The 14,574-nt window shown below is 52.0% G+C and overlaps 6 protein-coding genes across 6 annotated transcripts; 2 read left to right on the top strand and 4 right to left on the bottom strand.

Moving 5' to 3' along the window:
• Positions 1-8: 8 nt before the first annotated feature.
• On the bottom strand, positions 9-2,023 carry RTC5 (restriction of telomere capping protein 5; the record flags this gene model as incomplete). The annotated part of the gene is made up of 2 exons (XM_041691191.1): positions 9-1,870; positions 1,975-2,023. 2 exons carry the CDS (start codon positions 2,021-2,023, stop codon positions 9-11), a joined length of 1,911 nt encoding a protein of 636 aa, XP_041544701.1.
• A 643-nt stretch (positions 2,024-2,666) lies between these two features.
• Positions 2,667-4,342, bottom strand: NMT1_2 (glycylpeptide N-tetradecanoyltransferase swoF; the record flags this gene model as incomplete). The annotated part of the gene is made up of 4 exons (XM_041691190.1): positions 2,667-2,864; positions 2,930-3,713; positions 3,769-4,208; positions 4,289-4,342. 4 exons carry the CDS (start codon positions 4,340-4,342, stop codon positions 2,667-2,669), a joined length of 1,476 nt encoding a protein of 491 aa, XP_041544700.1.
• Positions 4,343-4,774: 432 nt separating this feature from the next.
• MET7 (tetrahydrofolate synthase) lies at positions 4,775-6,553 on the bottom strand (the record flags this gene model as incomplete). The annotated part of the gene is made up of 3 exons (XM_041691188.1): positions 4,775-6,178; positions 6,258-6,395; positions 6,461-6,553. The coding sequence occupies 3 exons, from the start codon at positions 6,551-6,553 to the stop codon at positions 4,775-4,777; spliced, it is 1,635 nt and encodes a 544-aa protein (XP_041544699.1).
• A 722-nt stretch (positions 6,554-7,275) lies between these two features.
• AKAW2_51277S (putative phosphoinositide phosphatase (Sac1)) lies at positions 7,276-9,510 on the bottom strand (the record flags this gene model as incomplete). The annotated part of the gene is made up of 3 exons (XM_041691187.1): positions 7,276-7,452; positions 7,505-9,240; positions 9,303-9,510. 3 exons carry the CDS (start codon positions 9,508-9,510, stop codon positions 7,276-7,278), a joined length of 2,121 nt encoding a protein of 706 aa, XP_041544698.1.
• Positions 9,511-10,080: 570 nt separating this feature from the next.
• YPT52 (Rab family GTPase) lies at positions 10,081-11,025 on the top strand (the record flags this gene model as incomplete). Its single annotated transcript, XM_041691186.1, has 5 exons — positions 10,081-10,150; positions 10,231-10,250; positions 10,311-10,337; positions 10,423-10,614; positions 10,678-11,025. The coding sequence occupies 5 exons, from the start codon at positions 10,081-10,083 to the stop codon at positions 11,023-11,025; spliced, it is 657 nt and encodes a 218-aa protein (XP_041544697.1).
• A 972-nt stretch (positions 11,026-11,997) lies between these two features.
• FCJ1 (MICOS complex subunit MIC60) lies at positions 11,998-14,006 on the top strand (the record flags this gene model as incomplete). The annotated part of the gene is made up of 3 exons (XM_041691185.1): positions 11,998-12,129; positions 12,196-12,310; positions 12,367-14,006. The coding sequence occupies 3 exons, from the start codon at positions 11,998-12,000 to the stop codon at positions 14,004-14,006; spliced, it is 1,887 nt and encodes a 628-aa protein (XP_041544696.1).
• Between the last annotated feature and the right edge of the window lie 568 nt (positions 14,007-14,574).

Here is a 14,574-nt window from a genome sequence, read left to right as displayed (position 1 = left end):
GTTTCTGGTTAGACACTCCCTCCTGCACGTCGTCCTGCACCGTCTCCGATTAACCCTGCGGTTTCCAGTAACCATCTGGCGCTTTCTTCTGCGGCACTGCCGCCAGTCTTTAGATTCACGTTGCGCCGCCGTTCAGCTTCCCGAGCTTCAAAGTCCCATTTCGCCTGCTGTAACTCAACGGCGCTTTTTCCGCCCTCTGCGGACGTGGTTGTGGGGTCGGGCACCAGACCCCAGACTTCTAGGTTGTAGATTTCGATGGTAGTTTTGACGGTGGTATCTGGGGTAGAGCCTGGGGGTGGGGGCAGGAAGACGCCGTTGCGGACGACGGGAGAGACGTGGAATTGTGCAGTCTCGAGGCTGACGTCGATGGTTAAGCTGCCTGCCCCGTGCGGAGTGGGGGACTTTTTATTGCTGCGCGATGAAGGGGGAATCTGGCAGCCTATTGATATACCTGAGCTTGTGGAGAAGTAGGCGGCTGGGGTATTTGACTGTTGTTGGATGGATGAGGAGGGATTCCCTTGCAGGAGCATGTGTTTTGGCGAGAGCTGGAAGAGAGATGGGAGGACGGAGTTGGAGAACTTGGAGCTGGTTTGGGTGGAGGTAGGCGAATTCCATGGCTGTGGCAGGTAGGCGCCAATGGTCACCATTTCGCCGCTTGGGTTGGTTCCCTCGAGCATGAGGAGAGTGCCTGAGGACCAGGTGAGCACGTGGTGCGAAAACGAGGTTAAAGAGGAGCCATGCGCCACGGTTGAGAAGACTGGGTGCAGGCGCACATTGCCGCGCAGGAAGTTTAGGCTTTCCGAGGATGAGGGGAGGAAGAACGACAGATGTGAGATGACGCTTGGGTTGAGAATCACGGATTCAAAGCTACCCGGGAGCGTAATCGTTGTGGGTGAAGGTAGATCATCATCTGGAGCTTCTTCGACAGGCTCTGATGCCGCAGAATCGGCCGCAGAATCGGCCCTGTTGCGTTTTTGGGATAGGTTCAAATTTCTGCTGAAAAGGAGATGCTCGAACAGCGGTGTCAGAGGATCGAAAAGATACGGAAATGAAGATGTCACGGTCCGGGCAAACTCCTTATAGCTTATACCGCCAGAAGATTCATGGTTGAATGCTGCCATGATGCTATCGGCCTCCGATCGAACTGCTTTCATGCGCTCTTCGTTTAGATCGGAAGTGTATGTTTTTACAGGCTCAAGAGGCTTTAAGGGCGAAATAACTATTAGAAGCATCAAGAGGCGACGGAGCGTATCAGCAGATATCCGAGCTTCGTAGACAGCCCTGTCCATGCGCGAGTCGTGCTTGAAGACCTCGATAGCATCCAAGGATTCTAGAGCAGCTAGTGCTAGGTCATCGTCCTCCTCGTCCTCATAATCATCGTTGGCCGGCTCATCGATGGCAAACCCTGGGACATGGGAGCTTGGCGCAGGTGCATCAGCATCCTCGCGGACTTCATCGTCATTATTCTGCTGGTCAACGCTTTTTCTTCCAACATCAGCAAGGCTTCCGAAAAGCAACCGTATCCTATCCCTGCGCGCACGTCTTAGGACTTTTCCGTATCGTTCAGTCAGCAAAACAACGACTTTCACCATAGCCTCAAATGTTAGCACACTTGGAGCAAGAGTGTTTTGGAAAGGAAATGCCCCAAGGTACGAGACCATGCGGAAGATCACAGGGCCCGCATCCAGAGGACATTGGGATTCACTGCTATCCGGAATCCCTAGAAAATCCGAGAGAGTCTTCTCATTCCAGTACTTCAAGCCGCCTTGGTCAATGGCACGTGAAAAGAAGTTGTCTTTGAGATGGGTCAACTCCAAGGGAGTGAAGCATTTAGTTGCAAACCGTTCAGCAAGCACGTAGCTCAGCTCCTCTAAGGTCTTGTCAGAGACAGGATTGCTTTTCTCTGAAGAGCCATCTTTATCGTGCGGTGCGATATCATGACTCCATGACGAAAGATGGCAGCGAACTACTAACCTGGCGAGGACGCCTGCCCCCCATACTCGGTCGACTGGCCCACTCCCATCCTGTCTTAGAGTGGTCTAAGAGCTGACAAGTAAGATGATCGGTAACGCCTGAGCAAGATGGTGCCATGTGCGATCCAAGTTATAGCTACCAATCAGCGGAGTAATCGTGGGGAGTAGAGGACACGTTCATCTAGCTTTATCAGTACAATCATTCTTAAGCCTGGATGCCGCGTAGTGATGACGACGTAAACCCACTTCAGGTATACGACTGACGATCAATGTGCATCAACTACTGGAAAGGACCCCGGCACTCAAGGAAATCAGATGAGCCGGAATGGCAAGAAGGACTGAAGTAATCCATCAACACCCGAGAAGGCAAGAAATAAGGTACACGACTTGTTGATGGTCAGGAGAGGAACAAAGTCGGGGGGATGCTTGGTTAATGACGGGATGGCGAGTCCCGCATGCGGCAGCCTTGGCACCTGAGGCATGACACAAGTGGGTCGGACGGCTAGTCTACTTTCGGTGCAGATCCAGGCACCCATCGGCTGCTAGTATCGCTAGGGATATACAGAGCTTTTAACATCATTTATATTCATGATAGAAGTATCCACAGTTTCTTCTCGAATGCCGCCACTAATTGCAACATAGATTGCGGAAGAACGTTTCATATGTGTCAAGAATGCAACAGAGTGCCAGACCCTACAGCATAACGATACCCACACCGCCCATCTTCTTCTCATCGGGAAGGTTCTTATCGTTGACACCTCCAGGGACCGGAGCCGTCCGATAATTGTACAGATAGTAATGAAGCTGGCCGTCACCTGCACCGAATTTGAGCTGCTCCAGGAACAGAGGGTTGTCGTGCAGGGTCAGTGCGTTGAATACATCGAATTTAGCCTAAGAATTGATTAGTTTGGTCCGAAGAACAAATCCCACATGAAGGGGAATTGAGAAGACAATACCTTCTTCGCGAGAACCAGAGCATCATTCATCAGCATGAGCAGTCTCTCCTTAAGAGCCTTCTGATCCTGGGTAAAGGCAGTTTCCGTGCCATAGTAGTACAGGTAAGCGGCGCGGACGTTGTCGTGCTTGGGGTGCTGAATCACAGTCGACTCAAGGTTGTAGAAAGAGACAAAGTCGGTGATCTTGTGGGTTTCGGCATCTTCGACCACGTAAGACCATACAACCTGCTCCTTTCCGGCCTCTTCCTTGTGCAACAACCAATGCTCGACTTCCTCGCGGGTGAAGGCCTGGTTCAAGGCAAACCGCTTGGAATACCGCTCCAGCAAATCCTGAACAGCGTCCACATCCTTGGCCTCCATAACGCGCAAGCCAGGGGTTGCTGTGGTGCTGGGAAGGTGGTTCCTGGTGATCTGGCGTGCTTTGGTGGAGCCACGGGGGAGGTGGGAGAAGCCGATTTCGTAGAGCTTCAGCCAGTCCAATGGGCGGTGGTAGTACCGGCAAGAACTAACAGGCGTCGGCAGAACAACACCCGCAGTGTAAACGGCTTGGTAGATACCGCTAAGATAGCAGCGACGGGTGATCTCCTTGATAAGGACGGGAGTCAGACGCTTGGAGCGCAACTTCTTGTGAATGCACAGGAAGTTGATCTCCGTCACCTTGATCTTCTGATCACGAACGCGAACTTCCGTGGGAACACCGCAGATCGAAGCGACCAATTTCTTAGACTTGCTCGCGCGGACACCGACGTGCCATTCCTTCTTCCAGCCCGGAGACATCAAAGCCCTGGAGCCCATCATAGTCAGTAAAATGTGTCGAGAACTTAATCAGATAGACCAACCAGTGCAAAAATGACTTGGAATATCTGAACCGGAACATAGCATTGTCATCCTCGACGTAATGGTATGTCAACAGATCCCACAGTTCTTGGAGTTCGTCGTCGTTGGTCAGGTCCAGCGTTGCCCACTCAAATCCTTCGATCAGCGTATCGGGAGTCTTGGACACCTTCTCAGGGTCGATGATCTTGATAGGTCCGCCAGCATCGTTGGCCGCCTCATCGAATCGAGGCACTGGCTGTGTCTGCCAGAACTTGTACGAAGCCATGTCCTTCTGGTTCTTTCCGCCCACAGCAAGACCCGTCAACAACTCGGCAATATCCATCTTCCGTAGAGCTTCAGCAGCCTTGTCCTTGTCCATTCCGGCCAGCTCGTTCTTCAGGGCGGCGTTACTCTCCAGCAGAGCCTCCACTGCCTTGGTGGACAGCTTGTTACCTGGCGCATCCTAATGTAGCTGCTTGTTAGACGATTTCCAAACATTGAGGGGCATGAGAAATTCGGGTTCGCGAATTGGAAGCCACTTACTTCAGCTTTGGGCGCCTCGGGGGCCTTGCCCTTGTTATCCTTGGGGTCCGACATCACAGCTCGTAGCAGCGGGAATAATGAATCGAAGTTCGAGGGGTTCGGACCAAAGTGGACACGGGAAGGTTTTCTAAGCAGCCCCACGTTGCCGCCGTTCCTGCGCGGGGAGGGGAGCTTACTCTCACTGCCGCGGTAATGGCAGCCACTTCCACACACTACTAGTGATAAACACTACTACAGTGAAGCTTTCTTTGGATCCACAACACCGCCGCGCTGTTTCTGTTTCATACTAGTATATATACAAGACAATAAGAGCTTTGTTGAAAGATATCAGACGCCCCTTCTAATGCTATCTCGACATCATCGGACCATTAATCATGCAAATAAGGCACAAGCCTTGGCTAGCGGGTATCACCAGAATTGTTGTTGAAACCTCATGGTGAGGCAGAAAAATGAAAGACAAAACAGAAAAGGATTGGGCAAGTACATTCAGTTGTACTGGGCGGGCTTCGTCTCAATCACATCCAGGAAGCCTCCGACAAGGAGCAAGCTACCTGTGACAAAAGTCATGACAGGAGCCTCATCTTGACCTACAAGTCCCCTCTCTCTTGTCGCAAGTTCCCTAGCGAAGTCTACAGCCTCTTCAATAGTTCCATACACCTTGACCTCGGTGCGGGGATCAATTGAATGCCACTTTTCAGCAAGGCTTTTCTGGACTTGTAGTCTCTGCACGTCGTCCGCATTTGTGTTCATACTAACCAGATCAGGACGGTAGCCTGCATCCTTGTAGGTGACATTCGTGCAAAAGAGAGCATGAGTGAACGGCTGTTCCGCGCCCAAGGCTGCAGATAAGGTCTCATGTAAAGCCTCGGCAAGAGCATTACTATCGCGAGTCTGCTGGTTGAAGATCAAAACGCGCAGCTTCTTGTTCGCGGCTGCAGTAGACGAAGAGCTGGCTTGTACCTGGGAAGCAAACCACTGACCAGCGAGCCTAATACTTTCCAAAGTATGGCCTCCATCAAGGTACCAGGTGACTTCTTTCTCATGTCGCGTCTCGCAGCGACCTCCCAGTCGGGCAGACTCCAACCCTTGGCGGAATGCTGGCGGCAAGGGCTTGGAAAGGATGTCCGACGGGACATCCTCGACCCCGACCTTTCTGAGAAATTCGGCAGCTGCAGCGACGGCGACGGCGGCATTCGTATACTGGAAATCACCAGCCAAACCAAGTTTTACATCTCCCGTAGTGGTAAGCTCGGGGTGGCCTCTCACTATCTCAAGCTGAGTGCCTTTCTCCGCTGCGCGCTCGTATAGTACCTTCTCTGCGGTTGGAGGCTGCGGCGCACTGAACGCTTGAGTACCAGGCTTAATGATACCGCCTTTGTGCCAAGCGATCTCTTCAATGGTATTACCGAGCATGGCAGTGTGGTCGATGCCCAAACTAGTGATCGCAGTCGCAGCTGGCTTTTCAATCACATTTGTGCAGTCGTACTCTCCACCAATACCACACTCGATGACCGCAGCGTCTACCCCCTCGCTAATGTAGGTGTGGAAAGCCATCAAAGTCAGGTACCGGAAGTATTGCGGCTTGGTTCGTAGGCTTGTTGGGTCCTCGCCCGCCTTTTGCGCGGCCTCTTCGAGTCTATCCCATACCTCAAAGAAGTATTTGGCGAATTTCTCTTCGGAGAGTGGAGTATTATCGATCTTGATACGTTCGCGGGCGAATCGCAGGTGGGGTGAGGTGTAAAGTCCGACCTTGTTGAGCTTGCGCGAGGGGGCATCCGCGGAACCAGAAGGAGTATACTGGGACAGGATAGAAGAGATGAAGGACGACGTCGATCCTTTGCCCTTCGTACCGGCAACGTGAATAGGATTTATTTGGTTCAGGTCAGAAGGCTGTAGAAAAAGATCCAGTCTTAGTAATTACAGACAAGGCTTCCCGGCTTATGGATCTGCTGTGGAAAGTGGTACTAACCTGGTAACCAATGCGTCGAAGCCACTCTACGGTCTCCGGAAGGGAGCGTAGGTTCATGTCTTTCCTAGACACCGACTTCCTCAATTCCTCAACCACCGCAAAATTGGTTTGCAGCGAGTTGAGGGCCGCAATCGCAGCCTGCGTTCTGTTAGCATGGTAATCCAGTCATTGAGTCATCGGCCTCCGATCGGAGGTGCGCGTACCTCATAATTGCGGGACATGACTGTGGCACAAGAGAAGTGTCGACGCAACTGACAAGACCTATAGAAAGGAGAAAATGGTCGAATGCCCCTCATGAGGGTCGAGTAAGAACCCGCTCACGTGCCTTGTTCGAGACTGAGGGGTTGCAGGTCGATTACCACACCGGTACCAATGAAGAGAGAGAGACCTGCTGCTCCGAGTAGATTGGCTTATGGAGGTTCAGCTGAGCTGCCGGCAGTAGTGACGCTAAGCCCGATTACCTTCTAAACGACCCAGTTATCCGGCAAATCAACTTGACCAGTATGGTTCTTTGTGGGCCGTCCCGCTATTATTTGCGATAGTTAAGTCATTGTCAATTGTCATTTTCATCACCACAACTGTGCGCATGAGCCGGTTATCGCTGACTACTGGGAGCAAGAAGCCACCCCTCTATCATGTGATGTGTAAGCCGGAAGCAGATATCAGACCACGATGTAACCCAGAGGTGATACTTAGAGAAGAGTCAACTCTATTTAAATTACTCGCTTTCTAATTCGTGTGGGCAAAGAGTGAGACTTGAACAGCCAATGGCGCGACCATCAGCGAGAATATCACATTAGGGTTGACGGACTTCTATGAAAAGTAATAATAGGAAATAGAGGCCGGGGACCAGAACTTGGAAACAGAATATGAAATAATAAAAGAGGGAATGAAGCAACGTAAACGGATCTAAAGTCAAGTGAACAAGCAAGCAACACTAAATGTACAGAAACACGTAGTGATCATGTAACATGCTTAGTTTTGTTGAAGAGGTGGATGAAAAGTACGGTGGGACAGATTACTCGATCCTCGTTTTGCCCTCCTCGAGAAACACCAGCCGGGCATTGCTGTACCCTCTCTGGTGCCTCCTCGCAGGGAGTAATTGGCCGACTATAGGATCAGACCGAGCCTTTATGAGCGCATCTTGATACCCCTCAGAGCCAGCTGTAGGTGTGTTCAATTTCGGCCAGTTTACCTGTTTCGTGGGGTCAGTATGTGGGCATAACAAGGAGGACAACAAGTCTTACATAGAGCATTCCGTGAGCAAGGATAAAACGTGCACACCAGGCGCTGACGATGAACCAGAAAAGAACAAATAAGCGCAGAGGCCACACGGTGGAGTCGGGCAAGCGTCTCGTGAAGGCAGCTACCGTGATCAAGAAGACTCCAGCAGCAAAGATATACGGAACAGACTGGATGATGAGTGGTCGACGATCCAGGAAGAGCTGAATGTTCCCAAGGGTGGAGTTCGGGGGAAGATAGGTGCCCAGGAAGACATCGAACCCATCTTGTCGAGGACCGTCCATGAAGTTGTTCCGTACATATCGTGTGATGGAGTTGTTCAAGTCTTGCAGCATACCAGCGCGAGTGCGCTCGCCAGTCCGGGTGAAATCGGTCTTCAACGCTCCAGTACCGGAATAGGCCTTAGACACAACATCAGCATTGTCTGCCCAGATGTTACGGAATAGGTTTTCGAAGTCGCGGTCATCATTCGCTGCTTCTCCAGGCTGTAAAACTCCGGCGTCAACGAGCTGACGTGTTATAGCCCAACGTCCCAGCATACTCTGAACGACATTTGTACGATCCAGACAGTCCATGCAGTTCGTCCGGACGACGCTAGACTGCGCGGAGCGTGTATCCAACTGACCACCAGGAGCACCCGGATTTTCTACTCCACGGAAATAACCGCCTCGTGTTAGACCGTCCATTAGCCGTTCCAGCAGCAACTCCGCACGATGCCACTTGAGACCCTTTGTCTCATTGTGAAAGTCGAAATATACGTAGTGGAGTCGGTCCAACTCTTTCTGCCTGAGCCCGGGCTCCACCGCGTGCACCTTCTCCGACGTTATTTCATCCGCTTCGGTGCTATCGGTAGAGGACGACACGAGGATGCGAACGAGCTGTTCGTAGGCAGTCTTCACACGCTCTTCCCTGCCTTTCTGGTTCACAAGGTTGACCAGGTAGTTCTCGCCATAGACACGGATCTGCTCAGCGAAATGCTTACGAGCAGCATCGACGGCAGTTTCAACCCCACGGACCTGCAGCTTCGGTGTGTACTTCAGGTTGTTGACTTCGGCCCAGTATACGGGTACACTTCCTCTGGTCTGTACGAACGCCATGACCTGAAGGTCCTGCGCTGAGCCACCCAGTTTGTCCTTTGCTAAGGACTGGCCTCCAGAGAACCCAGATAGACCTCCCGTCGCATCATTGAGTATAACAATCTGCTCAGTCTCATTGTAGTTGGACACGTGGCCTTGATCATCGATACCGCGGGAGAAATACCTTGTCCCACCGCGGTACCTAGATCTCCTGGTTATAAGAGCAAATGTGAAAGAAGTGGACTTGACTTTTGCGGGCGTGATGCGAAGCATTCCGAACATAACAGGCAGAATATACGGGTCAACTCCAGGTTGTGGTCCGTAGCGCACCCCGGTAACATCATGTTCTCCCAGACTGAAGTCAATCAAGTCGGACTGAATGAAACGGTTCCAGAAAAATCGATCATCGGCTCGTTTCCACATAGGAAGGTTGGGGTCGGTTTGAGACTGACGTTGGAAGCTATTGGTGATATCCAGAGCGTAGGAAAAGTACATAGGTCCCGTACGAAGCAGCTCCTTCAACAGTGCCAGATAGGTGTCTTCATCATAGTCGTGCAGAGAGCGCTCACGCAGAGGCAAGAACTCGGTCGCCGCAACCTTATAGACCATGTGGCCGCGTAGGCGCCCCACGGGCAGGGCCTTGGTGATAACTATAATGTATTTATCTAATCATGTTAGTATGGTGTGTACTACAGACGGACAGGAGAGTATATTGACATGGACTCACCGAGCTTCAGTTTGATAATACCCAGAATGCCTGCAATACTGGAGATGCGCTTGGCTCCGGAGAGGGTGCCGTTACTGAGCCGCAAGTCGCCGGTCGGACGCTCGACAACAAGTGTCGGGGCATTAGGGGATGAGGGTGAAGTGAAGGCATAATGAGAGGAGGCAGCGTGCAAATTGATATCGCGAAATGGAAGAACGGAAGCAGCCATTGTTGGGCGACTATCCACTACGTGGGATGAAGAAGCTCAGAAGAAGGGAGAGATACTAAAAAAGAAGTATAGATCAGGGGAGGGTGAAAGAGTGTGTTAGAAAAATTCAGCGCATATTGCGCAAGAGGAATGGGGGGAAAGGGAAAGGGAACGGAAGGTGAGAGGCACGAATGAACAACAGGCAGAGACGTAATTTCAGGGAACCCCGGGATGATCTCCAGGGAGGCTCGGGAGCAAGAGAAACGGAGGTACCTCACAGCACCTCGTTGTGCCAGCATGTGCTGGTGGTGATAAGCAAGGCTGGCGCGGACGGAATCGGCCAGGGCCGCCACACCGCCCCGCAGAGCGGCCAGTCGGCTTGGGCCAGGTGTGGCTGAATCCCTTCGTCATCTACCACCGACAGGCCGCCATCAAACCTCCCAGCATCCCGAGTCCGCCTCCAATACTTGTTTCCTCCCTTCATCTCGATCTATCCACCTCATCCAGCTCCCCCCCTTTTCTGCTTATATCGTGGGCGCTATTCTCTCTTGACTTATTCTCGTTAAAGTTGTTCTTTCGACCATATCGACTATGGCCTCCAGAGCCGCAGCAGGCGCCCGTCCCGGGGCCAGGTTCGCTCAGTTCAAGCTTGTATTGCTGGGTTGGTTTTCCCCCTGTTATTGGCCCCACTATAGTATGCGTCAAAAGTACTGACATGTTGTTTTCGTTCGCCCTTTCTAGGAGAGTCCGCAGTCGGAAAGGTTGGGATTTTGTAATTTTCGGGGTTCTAAATAGCGGTCGCTGACTATCTTGCTCCACAGAGTTCGCTAGTACTGAGATTCGTCAAGGTGGGATAAGTCGTCCATATTTCCGGAAATTTTTTCTACAAGGGAACGATTTTCCGGATGACTTACTGGGGCTAACACTGCATAGGATCAATTCGATGATTACCGCGAGTCGACCATTGGCGCCGCCTTCCTCACACAAACCATCTCCCTGGACGAAAGTACGACAGTCAAGTTCGAGATATGGGATACAGCCGGCCAGGAGAGATACAAGTCTCTGGCTCCCATGTATTACAGGAACGCCAACTGCGCGGTCGTTGTGTACGATATCACTCAGGCTGTATGATTCCCGGCTCGACCTCCTCCATTCCTATGGTAACTAATTAATCGTAACGTTGAGCAGTCGTCGCTGGACAAGGCCAAGTCATGGGTGAAGGAATTACAGCGTCAGGCAAACGAGAATATTGTCATCGCCCTTGCAGGAAACAAGCTCGATCTCGTGACGGAGAGCCCGGACAAGAGGGCCATTCCTACGGCTGACGCCGAAGCCTATGCACGTGAAGCTGGTCTTCTGTTCTTCGAGACATCTGCAAAGACCTCCTCGAATGTTAAGGAACTATTCACAGCAATCGCGAAGAAGCTCCCTCTTGACCAGGCAGGTCCTCGAAACTTGCGCACAACTCCCCGTCCTGGTGTCGATCTGCGGCCAGAAGCACCCGGTACCCAAGGTGCCGGTTCCTGCAACTGCTAGGCTTTCCAAGTGGCGTATACTAACTAACTGTTGTGTGTCGAGTCCTCGATCCAAGCCACCTTTCTTTTCCTTTCCTCCTTTCGCATGGGCTATTGTTAGATGCAGGAGACGTTTGTCTTCTAGCTTGACTGTGAACCGGCACGCTGGGCAACAGTGTGCAACCCGTCAGCGACTTTGAACAAGACTGTTTTATGGCTTTCTAATGGTGCCGTGATTACTGCAACTTTGGCCGACCGGCGTCGTATAGGTGTCTCTTGCTTCCCAGGGGATTCAATCATCCCTACGGATTTGAACATGATGATCGATCCAGTCATCATCAGTCTTTCTCACTGCACACTGGTCTGACAAGACGAAGATTTCGAATACCGTCATTGGATGTGGAGGGAGAGCTTAATACTGTACTGGCACGGTTGGATTTGACTGTCTAGACATTATGCCAGAGGGATGGACCTATGATTTCTTTATTCCGCGTTGTTCTCTGTGTCTCTGCTTCCTCGTTCCTGGCGTCTGTATCCTTCTGAATGGGTTGAATTCATGTTACTTTCTTACTTTTTCTTTTCTTTGTGTTCTTGCTGGGACTCTCAGTATGCTATGCCTATATAATACTTCACCTTCAGTCATCGGATCTGAACTAGCCATCTACTAATTCCAGTGGCATACACATAGTAGGTGTTTGAAGCATGGTGAACCTCGTAGATGCAAAGATCAGATAATAAGATAGAACAATTAATTATTGCTACTGATACAAAGCTAATTTGTGGGCAAGATAATGTCCTGCAGCATTGGATAAGACAGCTAGCTCGGTCTATCCGGACAGCCGGCGCGGGCGGTGCGAAGTGACCCGAGCTGAGCCACTCTTTGGCGGTGCAGGATCGGAGCGGATCGTAAAAGCACCTATCCCAATTCCGGTCCGCGTTTTCACTCCCATCAACACCAACCCCTCAACTAAGCCAGCTCCCAGCGCTCATCTCCATGGTAGTGCGGCCCATGATGCTGCGCTCTTCTGTTGCACCGGGACGACAGTTGCTGCTGTCCTCCGCTCGTCAGCGGACCGCCTCGCAATGGCTGTCCAGAGCCGGAGCAAGCAGCCGGCTTTCAGGTCAGGTACGGTGACGGCATCCGCAGTCGAGTCATAAACATCCTAACTAATCTCGTCTCAATTTTCTGCAGAGGTTCTTCGCCGATATTAAGCCCCCTACCACCGCTGCTCCTACGCCCGCTACTCCGTCTTCTGAGTCTGCTGTTCCCCCAGAGACCGTCCCTAAGCCATCACCCACCGGACAAGGTACGAATGCTCTGATCAGTTGAGTCGCAAGCTTCCCCAGTGCTGATGTACGACAGAGTCCACTCTCCCTCCCTCTACTCCTCCTACCCCAGCTCCTAAGGGTGGACGCTTCCGCAGATTCCTTCTCTACCTGCTGCTTACCTCCGGATTCGCATACGGTGGCGGCGTTTTCCTGGCTTTGAAATTCGATAACTTCCACGATTTCTTTACCGAATACATTCCCTATGGTGAGGAGAGTGTCCTTTACTTCGAAGAGCGTGACTTCTATCGTCGATTCCCCAACACTTTGAGAAACCAGAACCGCCTCAACCCGACCCCAAGGGATGAAGGAAACAAGATCACCATCCCAAGCAAGAGCGGACTTACCTCGAAGGTCGCCGAGGAGGAGACGTCGGGAGCAGATGTTTCCCAGAAGGGCCCTCATATGAGTGCCACTCCGGCTCCGAAGAGCTCCGAAGCGCAAACCAAGCCCGCCGCCGCTAAGCCCGAGGACAAGACCACAGCTGTTGTGAAGGCCAAGGAGGAGAAGGCCGCCAAGGTTGCTGAGAAGGAGGAACCCAGACAACCGGCCATTCCTGCTGTTACCCCTCTCGAGTTTGCTCAGGTCAACGAGGGAGATGAAGCGATCGTCCAGGAGCTGGTGAAGACGTTCAACGACATGATTACCGTCATCAGCGCTGATGAGAACTCCGGCAAGTACTCTCAACCCGTGGCCAAGGCCAAGGAGGAACTCCAGAAGGTGGGAGAGAAGATCATCGCTGTTCGTGAGGAGGCCCGTCGTGCCGCTCAGGAAGAGATTCAGCAGGCCCATGCTACTTTCGATGAGTCTGCTCGCGAGCTCATCCGCCGTTTTGACGAAATGCGTGCGGCCGATGCCGCCCAGTACCGCGAGGAGTTTGAGGCTGAGCGCGAAAAGTTGGCCCATGCCTACCAGGAGAAGATCAGAACCGAATTGCAGAGGGCTCAGGAGGTGGCCGAACAGCGCCTCAAGAACGAGCTGGTTGAGCAAGCCATTGAGCTTAACCGCAAGTACCTGCACGAAGTCAAGGAGCTCGTGGAGCGAGAACGTGAAGGCCGTCTCAGCAAGCTGAACGAACTCACCGCCAACGTCAGCGAGCTGGAGAAGCTTACCTCTGGCTGGAGAGAGGTCATTGACAGCAACCTCAGGACCCAACAACTCCAGGTGGCTGTTGATGCCGTGCGTTCCGTTGTTGATCGCTCTGCCGTTCCTCGCCCCTTCGTCCGCGAGCTTGTCGCCGTGAAGGAATTGGCCGCTGAGGACCCCGTTGTTGAGGCTGCCATCTCTTCTATCAACCCTGCTGCTTACCAGCGTGGAATCCCTTCGACCTCTCAGATCATTGAGCGCTTCCGTCGTGTCGCTGATGAGGTGCGCAAGGCCAGCCTTCTGCCCGAGGATGCAGGTATCGCTAGTCACGCTGCCAGCGTTGTTCTGAGCAAGGTCATGTTCAAGAAGGATGCTGTTGCCGGTAGCGACGATGTTGAGAGTGTGCTGTACCGGACCGAGAGCCTTCTGGAAGAAGGTAACCTCGATGCTGCAGCTCGTGAAATGAACAGTCTTTCGGGATGGGCCAAGATTCTGAGCAAGGACTGGCTTGTGGATGTTCGTAGAGTGTTGGAAGTTAAGCAAGCTCTGGAGGTAAGGATTCCCCCTAAAAGTTCCTGTCTGTCTAAATGATATCGAACTGACATATTCTATCTACAGGTGATCGAAACCGAGGCGCGTTTACAATGTTTGAGGGTTGAGTAGAGACATAATTCTCCCGACATCATTTTAGCTTTCTTGTACCTCATGCCTCCTATCTACAGGACTTGTACCTCTAGTTGTCCGCCTGCGTTGTTAGAGTCAATGCTAGATATTTTCCTTTGTATATTGTATACTAGCTGGGAGCTTTAAGCGCTTTTTCTAAAAGAATCCCACTGCTGCACCATGTACGTGTGGAGTGGAGCATCTTGTCAGCTATCTGATAAAGTCGATAATCAAGTCTGGGGAATGCTTAATATTAAATGGGGTTGTTTGCTGTGTTTGCAGTTCCACGTGGGCCGCGGCGCATGATGCACCTGCTGCCTACTGATGAAGTAGCGATCGTCAGACTAACATCTGGACAACGAGGACGAGGGGGTGTCCAGATTAGTTTTCCTAGATGGTTGTTTTTCCTTCAGGAGCCATGACTGAATTCTAGCGATTTCTCGCATATCTCCATGTCGGCCTTTCCTCGTGGACGTTGCCCCCTTTCCTATCCCGC

This window comes from Aspergillus luchuensis, chromosome 5 (assembly GCF_016861625.1).
Source record: "Aspergillus luchuensis IFO 4308 DNA, chromosome 5, nearly complete sequence".
In the NCBI taxonomy this organism is placed as follows: Eukaryota; Fungi; Ascomycota; class Eurotiomycetes; order Eurotiales; family Aspergillaceae; genus Aspergillus; species Aspergillus luchuensis.
Note: the sequence above shows the minus strand (reverse complement) of the source record. Positions and strands in the feature narration are given on the sequence as shown.